An 8,724-nucleotide genomic window follows, 5' to 3' on the forward strand; every position below is an offset into this window, starting at 1 on the left:
AGATGCGTGTGACATATCTGAACTACAAATTTACAAAACACGTTTAACATGTTGCCAGATTTCTGTATGAGAATGCTTATCATTGGTGTTTAATATGGATATTGTGAATTTTAATATGGTTATTGTGAACGAGCAGCGCGTGTAGTGGAGCTGTCCAGAGCTGCGGTGCTGAAACGTTCTCATCATGACGCAGACAGTTACGTCAACTATTTAACTATTACTGAACAGCCGTTCCCTTCCAATTTATTTAGTCTTATAAGATATATCCTTAACTTAGTATATATCTGCTAGTCAATTAGGCGAATGAGATATTGATTTGAACAGATGTAGACCATACAGCGAGATCAGTTCTAGAACCTCCTCTATGAAGGTTTCACGAACATAAGAGCAGAATTGCCCGTGTAAATGTTCTAACAAAAGCTTCAATTCCAGCTCAATTTCTAAGCGTAATAATGGTCGTCGGCTATTTATAGAGAAGCATTCCCCTCCGCTTTCATGCGCAATTCACCCCGCCCGACTCCCCCCGGGACCCGAGCATCCTACCCCAGGTAGAAATTGACGTCAGAGCGGTTCGTAATTTGACGTGTAAACATCCCTTCCCCTTCCACGACTCTCTCATTGGTGGCTCTCCATGCGCGTTCAATTACTCGCTCAGACTGCATCAGAATTAAGAGGAGAATATAGCGTTTTCCAAGGAAGGCTTTTGGAGCTGGACTGATATTACTTTTGTTTATATATTCTGTATTTATTTGTAACTTATTTCTATTTAACTGTTTTGTATTCATCGTGATCATCCAGATCAAATTTAAGTGGTTGTAATTGATTTGAAATGGAAGAAAGATGTCGTCCAATGTTGCTGTGCAGTGTTCTTGCTCTGTTCTGTGCGCTGGTGTCCTCAGCTGTGGACAGACAGTATCTGAACGAATGGGCGGTGGAGATTCCAGGAGGAGCCCACAATGCGCGATCCATCGCCGACGAGCTCGGCTACGAATTAGTCCGACAGGTAAGTCACAACAAACACTGTTTCTTCCAGGGTAAAACACTTGCCTCACACACATCTGGCTCTACCTTACATCAGTGTTGCATGCAACTGTGTTTTCCAATTATATTGTGTAGCTAATGCATTTATTCATAGCAACACTGTTGCTTTGCCAGATCATATTTGTTCTGTTCTGTCGATATAAATGTGCATTAGAAAATGTGTTTATTCAGTTGCCAGAACATATGCTTAACCATTCAACACTAAGGCATCTGCTGGGTGATGGCTGAATGTGCTTTGCAACTAGGATACTTGTTATTATGTTCTATAATCTAAATAGTTGTCTGTTAGATCTAACATCTGAATTCATCTGATTTTTTCTTTAAGCATTTAATGCAATAATAGCAATAAAATACTATTTACATTTGCTATAATTCAGTCGTGTCACAGTGTCAGCCTATATAATTAAAAATTCACCTGTTGTGTCATATAGTTTTCTTAGAACAATGTTTTATACATGTAAAGAAACCCAAGGAAACCCAAGTAAGCTGCTAGGCATTCTTAATAAGTCTATTTTTTGTGAAGTAGCTTCAGGCCGACTAGACCAGACAGATGGGAACTGCGTCATTATAACCAGGCTTAATTTAGCTCCCAATATGAACCATTCTCTTCAGTCAATTCTCTCTTTCATTTGTCTGCAGATTGGGGCACTGAAAAACCATTATTTATTCAAGCGGCACAATCACCCTAGCAGGACCAAAAGAAGTGCGGATCATATCACCAAACGTCTGTCGGAAGATGACAGGGTATGAGACTTTACGAAACCCTTTGCACTGCTTTCAATCTATGTACGGTACATGATAATAAAATGGCCATTTATTCAAAAACCCCTCTGAGACATCATAGGCTTATGTCATGTTTTTTCAGGTTTGATGTTTTAATAGAATGATATTCCCAAAGAATAAATAATTCCTATTCACAACAGTTCAAATGTGCTTTTGATGTGGGAGATGAAAAATAAATGTTTTAGACTTTTGGTCATCACCAAATGGTTCTGAATGGCACCTGTGGATTCTCCTGTAGGTGTCTTGGGCCGAACAACAGTATGAGAAGCGAAGGGCCAAACGTGCCCCACTGGGGACAGAATGCAGGGACTGCTCGGTGGACAAACTCTTCGACGACCCTATGTGGAACCAACAGTGGTATCTAGTGAGTCTCAACATCTTAAATGTTCTTTGTCAAAGGCGGTGTTTGATTTTCTTTTGCTCTGTAACATTTTCAGGCATTGATTCCAGAGGTATTTTTTTTCCCCCATTCATTCTCCTCATTTTAAAGTTCTAAACCTTGAACCAACTGAAATGAATAAGCAAAAAATGTATTTAAAAGGCAGAAAAAAAGACAAAATTCCAAGACTGTGTACTTCACTAAAAAAATAGTGTATATGATTTACTTTGAAATTATTTTCGCTCAGAATTTGCTAGAAAATTTCAAAAAGAATTACAAAGAAATGGCAAATATCAATTGAATTTAATATAACATTTTAAAGTAGAATGACTGAAATAATATTTTCTAGTAAAACATACTCTAATCTTCTCTAAGTTACAACTTCGAAAAACATTTTTTATGGTGTCCACCTCTTTTATGAGAGAATGAACGATTCATCCCATGAAGCATTGTGAATAATGTAATTAAATCAGAAACAATAAATATATTCACTACAAACAATTGATTATAAGTATTAAATACCACACACACACGGATTATACAGTGTATATATATACACTGTATATTAGTGCTGTCAAGTTGATTAGTCGCGACATAATATCTAACATAAAAGTAAGTATATATGTGTGTGTGTGTGTATATATATATATATATATATATATAAAAATACACACTCCTATATTATATATTTACAAACTTTTATGTTAGATGCGATTAATTGACTTGACAGCACTAATATATATATATATATATATATACAGTCAAACCAAAATTTACTCAGACACCTTGAACATTTCATTTATTAATACAGTTTTTTCACTATAGTCACTATAGTTAAAATATGACAAGATCTCAGAGTTAAACTGTGTCAGAAAAAAATTATCTTAATTATGTCAGATAACACTTAAGCAAAACATGGTCAAAGTGTCTGAATAATTTTTGGTTCCAAATTTTTACCAATTTTACTGGTAGTCCACTGTATGAAGAATTTTTGGGAGTAATATGTCACAGTTGACTTTATTTTGCTATCCTCACTTACATAAATTAACTATAGTGTCCTGCACCCACTAGTAAAAATATATCAAAAATATCAAAAGTATCTGAATAATTTTTGGTTTGACTGTGTATATATATATATATATATATATATATATATATATATAATATGTTTTTTCAAAATGATCCAATATTTATAAATAGTTTGAGAACGTAGGGAAACTTCGCAGTGTTTCATAAGAGTGGGTGGCCAGTGCTAAGGTGTTTTCTCTAATTCTCCTTTCCATGGTAATAGCAACTTAGTCATTTGGTGGAAGATGAAATCACACTAACTTGTCTACTTGTGTTATATATCATTGCTTAGAAACCTCAGATCACAGTAGGTTTGACTTGGCTCATGTGTTCTCAATAAAAAAACAAAAAAAAAACAATTTCCAATAGAACCGATGGACTTATGTGCTCAAATGCGGAACCCATTAATATCAACAAACGGCTTTGTTGTAAAAGCCATTGTAACAATCCTCTCTGGTGTATTACATTTCCTGTCTGTACTCCTTCATTACTGGGTCAGTCGTCCCTCTGGACTGGCACACTATATGCGGTTGAATCCCAGTGTTTTTAAGCTTTCAGAGCTCATAGTATGGCTAAACAAAAATGAGATTGTAAAGGCGAACGCTCCTTAATCCCAAACAACAGAAGAGCCAATCACACATTAGTACCAATTTACTGAAACACAATGGATTGATGGGTTTATCTTATGGAAGCCAAGCTTTTAATGCCAGAGAATGGCTTCCGAACAGTCACAGATGGGAATGGATTCAGCTGGCTCTAATATGGATCACAGCTCATGGTTTATATAGCAAGTCACTCTAATCAAATTGAAAACATCCATTTGCATTTCCGACTGAGGGATTAATTTTTTGGACAAACATTTTATTCTAAAACGCAATTTAGCGGTGGCATTAACTGGCAGTGACCTTTTGTTCATGTTTGTGTGAGCGCCGCCACCTCTTAACCTAATTGCTCATGAAGTTCCTGCCCAGTTTTATTTTAAACTGTGCCTGTCACTAAATTTAGCTCATTAACTGTTGTCAGCCTCTTTATTCAGAATCAACTAATGAGACTAAAAATCTGAAAGTGAATATTTGCAAAAACGGAGTGTCTATTTACACTAAGTGCAAATAGCGTCCCTTGTTGGCAAATGCTATTTACAGTAGCTCCGCCCACCAATGTGTGTTTGGGCCTGTCAAGTTTTAAAAAAGACGCACAGAATTCAGTGGTGCAGCAGTAGCAAGTAAGGCTCTCAGACCTAGATTTTAGCGCGATCAACACGGGTTCGAATCCACCTTTTGCCGAGCTCGCATTTATTTACAATAAAAATGAAAATAATGTTCTAAAAGTGGAAATAAACTGCGAACGAGTGTTTAATAATATTAAAAGTGTTTAGTGGGTAGGGTTAGGGAAAGGTGTAGGGAGGGTTTTTATTCTCCCAATAAGGCAGCATCCATTTAATAATTTTAATAAATATAATCATTTACACTATGATATTATTGCATCCTGTTAATGTACAAAAATACGGAGGTGCAAATATCTGCCAATATAAAGTATTTTTATATTGTTTACTCTTATTGCAAAGAACTGATACTTTTACATGGTGTAAATAGAATCTATCACTATTTTCACTTAGTGTAAATAGCATCTACAGCAATTTGCACTTAGTGTAAATAGCATCTATCGCTAAGAAAATATGCTATTTTCACTTAGTGTAAATAGCACCCCCATAAAGCATTGACATATTTGTGTCCCTACTATATATTTGAATTTATATTCTATAATATTATGTTTTTGTTCTTGACTAGATTTATATTATGAACTGATTCAATTATGTCATTCGCTTCAAGGAATGCGTAGTTTATTAGCTAATAAATTAGTTTTTTAAAGTTAACAAATTAAAGTTTGTAATGCTTTGATTAATCTCAGAGGTTCGGTTGGCTTCTAACTCTTTATAGCAGAATCTTTTGAAATCCCTGTGGAGAAAATGAACAAGAAAAAATGCTTCAGAAACCAAGGCTACTGAAAAGTGGGCGGTCATCGTCGTGCTCCATTGGTCACTTTGAGTGATGATGCAGAGAAGGCAGGTGGTTAAAAAGGGAAAGAAAGAATGACGTTTAATCTTAGGAGATGAAAGGGTAGATAGAAAAGAAGGATATGGATTTATAGAGGAAAAAGGCGGCTCGGTGAAAGGATTGCATTTCACCAGAGAGGACTGCTGATAATTCAATTAAAGACATGACTCATATCATATCCTTTTTCTTTGATGTATTGAGAACAATGTGTGGTTTTATTCACATTCTGTGTGGTACTGCACGTAACATTTTTTGATGTATCGCTGCATTTGACTGCATCTCTTTAGAGGCAATGAGAGTTTATGCATCTGCCGATATCTGAGACGCCCAGTAAAACTTCTTGACTCACTTAAAGGTGTTATGATGGTAGCAAATCAGTGACGTGGACTTCAGCTGTGGGGTTTACAGTGCTCCTGAGGTTATGCTGGCTGTGATTTTGCTATGTGGCAGAGGCGTCATGTGTGGTGGGTTGTCTCTTTCTCTCCCCCTTCCCTCTCGTGTCTTTACAGAGTGAGACCTCAGCTATGAGTCATGCTTCATGGTAGTGTTACTGCAGCGTCTATGCATAATTTGTGAGCAGATCACAGACCCCTTTCTTCATCTCTGTCCTTTTTTCTATCACTTTTATGCTTCAAGAAGTGTTAACACATAACTATATACATCATATAGCCTACATACATATACGCTTTTCACGCATATACGTTTTAGTTGCGAACAACTTCTTGAATAAAGTGAACAGATTTTTTTTTTTAGTGAGCGAATTATTTTCATTATTTTTTCATGCACTGATTTGTAAGTATTTTGTGAAGCACTTAATAGCTTTTGCCAGCCAGAGTAATTCTAGGAAAATAGCCTAGGCTGTGTGGGACAAGCATACGGAGTGAATACGCCCCTTCTCTAATTGAGTAGGTGTTTTAGGTCTGCACAAATTGAACTAGATGTCTGCGTTGTGAGCAAACAGACTGATGACTGGATCTTGCTGTTTGTCGATTAATGGATGAGGCATTGTTGAAGCTTGTAGTTAACTTATTTAGACTTAGTCTTTTTTCTCCTCTCTTTAGTTTAACAAGCCTGAAGTTATGGAAGCCCATTTCTGTCACATAACAAAATGCTTTAATAAATCATAAAAGTCAAAATTATGAGATGCTAAGTCATAATAATGAGATAAAAAGTTGAAATTATGAGAAAAGTCATTTACAAAAAGCTGATGTTCTTTGTCATAGTTATGATATATGCAATAAGTATGATTCATAATTTCGACTTTTTATCTCATTTCAACTAATAATCTCAAAATTCGGACATATCTCATAATTTGACTTCTATGTTATAATAAAATCGTAATTTTTTTTTGTTTTATGTGGCGGAAATGGGTTTCCATAAGAAGTTGACAAAATGGAGGGGAAAATAACAGATCTCCTTTGTCAGTGCTGCTTAAAACACTTTCTTGAGTCTCTTTCTTTGAGTCTCAGATTCAACATTTTTTAGAGCAATACAAAGAATTTGAAAAAAAATCTGCATGAATGATTCTCTGGCTCACTCATAATGCTCAAATAGACATTAATTTGTGACCGCTTTCTAAATTATGTAAACTACAGAAAGAGATGAGTGAATCAGTGAACTAATCTGAGTCATTTTGTTGAACAGAATCAAAGATTCAATCAACTATAATGAATCAAAATCATATTTATCCAATTAAAACAGCTATGCTAGTAATCTGATGGCAACCTCTCTGTTAATACATTTTACACGACTAAGGTTAGCCGCATTTTATGTACTAGTATATACTCTGATATTTGATTGTCGGTCAATAAGAAAAAATCCCATCATGGTCTAGTTTGGACTGAAAATAGTCTCCACAAACCAAAAGGTCAGCCTGGGCGATTACATCGCCGGCTTTCATTTTCAAGGAAACAGCTTTTGTTGGAAGGGTCAGTGGATGTGTCATACGAAGAGGCTTTTGTCTTTGTGAAGAGGTTGAGAGGACCTGAGAATGTTGAGTGGTACTCATGTATATGACGCTGAATTACTCACATATTCACTCAGTACACTTAAACTGTCTTTCCACATCCTCTCCTTCCAGCAAGACACCCGGACATCTTCATCCCTCCCCAAATTGGATCTACACGTGATCCCTGTCTGGAAGAAGGGCATCACGGGCAAAGGAGTGGTCATCACCGTGTTAGATGATGGCCTGGAGTGGAACCACACCGACATATACCCTAACTACGTAAGTGTGTCGTCATGGCATGCCTACTCGACTACCATCCGTAAACCTCTGCGCTGTTGTTTCCATGCCAACGACTACCTCCTCAACTGTGCAGAGGATTATCCATAGTGACACCTACCACGACTAGAGCAAAGCCATTTGATGAGGACTTCCAGTATAGAAGGTCACAAACAAAAATCTCACTCGCTCATTCAAAGCTATTTAAAAATTCAGTCTGAATGTGTGCCATTTACATAAGACTGCAGAAGGCCCAGCATCGCTTTTTTGCAATAGAGACGACTCATAAATCATAGGATAATATCAAACATCTGTCTCTTATTAGGATATGAGTACAAAGTAGCATCAGCCATTGCTCTGCTGTTGGCTTGTTTACAAACAGCAGTCAACAAAAAGAAACCCTGGCAAATGTGACTGCTTAATACAGACTCATAATAGTGTCTTAATCGTGTGCGAATTTGTGCATAATGCTTACTATTTTTTTTTTTTTAAATAAATGTAAAAGAGTATGCATAATGCTTAAACATTGTCACATGAACTCATTAGGTTGCTGTTTTTTTGTCACATGAACTCATTAGTATTTTTACATTTTGAGCATTCAGTATTTTTTTTCCAATTTTGCGTAAAAATTAGTGCTGTCAAATTGATTAATCACAATTAATTGCATCTAACATAAACTTTTGTAAATATATATGTGTGTGTGTATATATGTATATATGTACATGCTTTTATAAAACGGTTACCACACAATACAAATATTAAAGCCAAAAATATGTATCAATGCAACTTTCATGAAGTAAACTTTCCCTAAAAGCCTTCCTTCCGCCGGAAAAAATAGTCCCTGACTGTGAACAACAACAGAAGTTACATTATTACACCATTAGATGGTGGCAAAGACTGTTTTTATGAGTGTGTCAGTCAGTGGCGAAGACTGAATTGTTGTGAACACGGAACAAGACGCAACTGACAAATGCTTTGACTAGCGCTGTCAGTCACGGGAAAACCCCTTAACTGTTAAAAGGAAAAGATAATACATCGAACATTTAAACAGATTTTTATTATGAACATAGGACTGACCTGAAGGAAAATGCTAAATCTGAATGCAAGAAATAAACTCGCTCACTCGATCTCTTTCTCAATACTTTTCTACATAATACTTTTCATAATACTCTTCT

General features: G+C 36.0%; 1 protein-coding gene across 2 annotated transcripts in view; it reads left to right on the forward strand.

Annotated features, from left to right (window-relative positions):
* Nucleotides 1–560: 560 nt before the first annotated feature.
* The window catches only part of LOC127504133 (neuroendocrine convertase 1-like), a 20,905-nt gene continuing 12,741 nt past the window's right edge, over nt 561–8,724 (forward strand). The window contains exons 1-4 of one of the 2 annotated variants that reach the window (XM_051878574.1): nt 561–1,003; nt 1,681–1,785; nt 2,063–2,188; nt 7,406–7,552. In XM_051878574.1, the coding sequence (XP_051734534.1) occupies nt 830–1,003; nt 1,681–1,785; nt 2,063–2,188; nt 7,406–7,552 (552 nt within the window). In that variant the 5' untranslated portion in view covers nt 561–829. The remainder of the gene's footprint in view (nt 1,004–1,680; nt 1,786–2,062; nt 2,189–7,405; nt 7,553–8,724) is intronic. The other variant, XM_051878573.1, reaches the window with a different exon arrangement.

This window comes from Ctenopharyngodon idella, chromosome 21 (assembly GCF_019924925.1).
Source record: "Ctenopharyngodon idella isolate HZGC_01 chromosome 21, HZGC01, whole genome shotgun sequence".
NCBI classification, from domain to species: domain Eukaryota; kingdom Metazoa; phylum Chordata; class Actinopteri; order Cypriniformes; family Xenocyprididae; genus Ctenopharyngodon; species Ctenopharyngodon idella.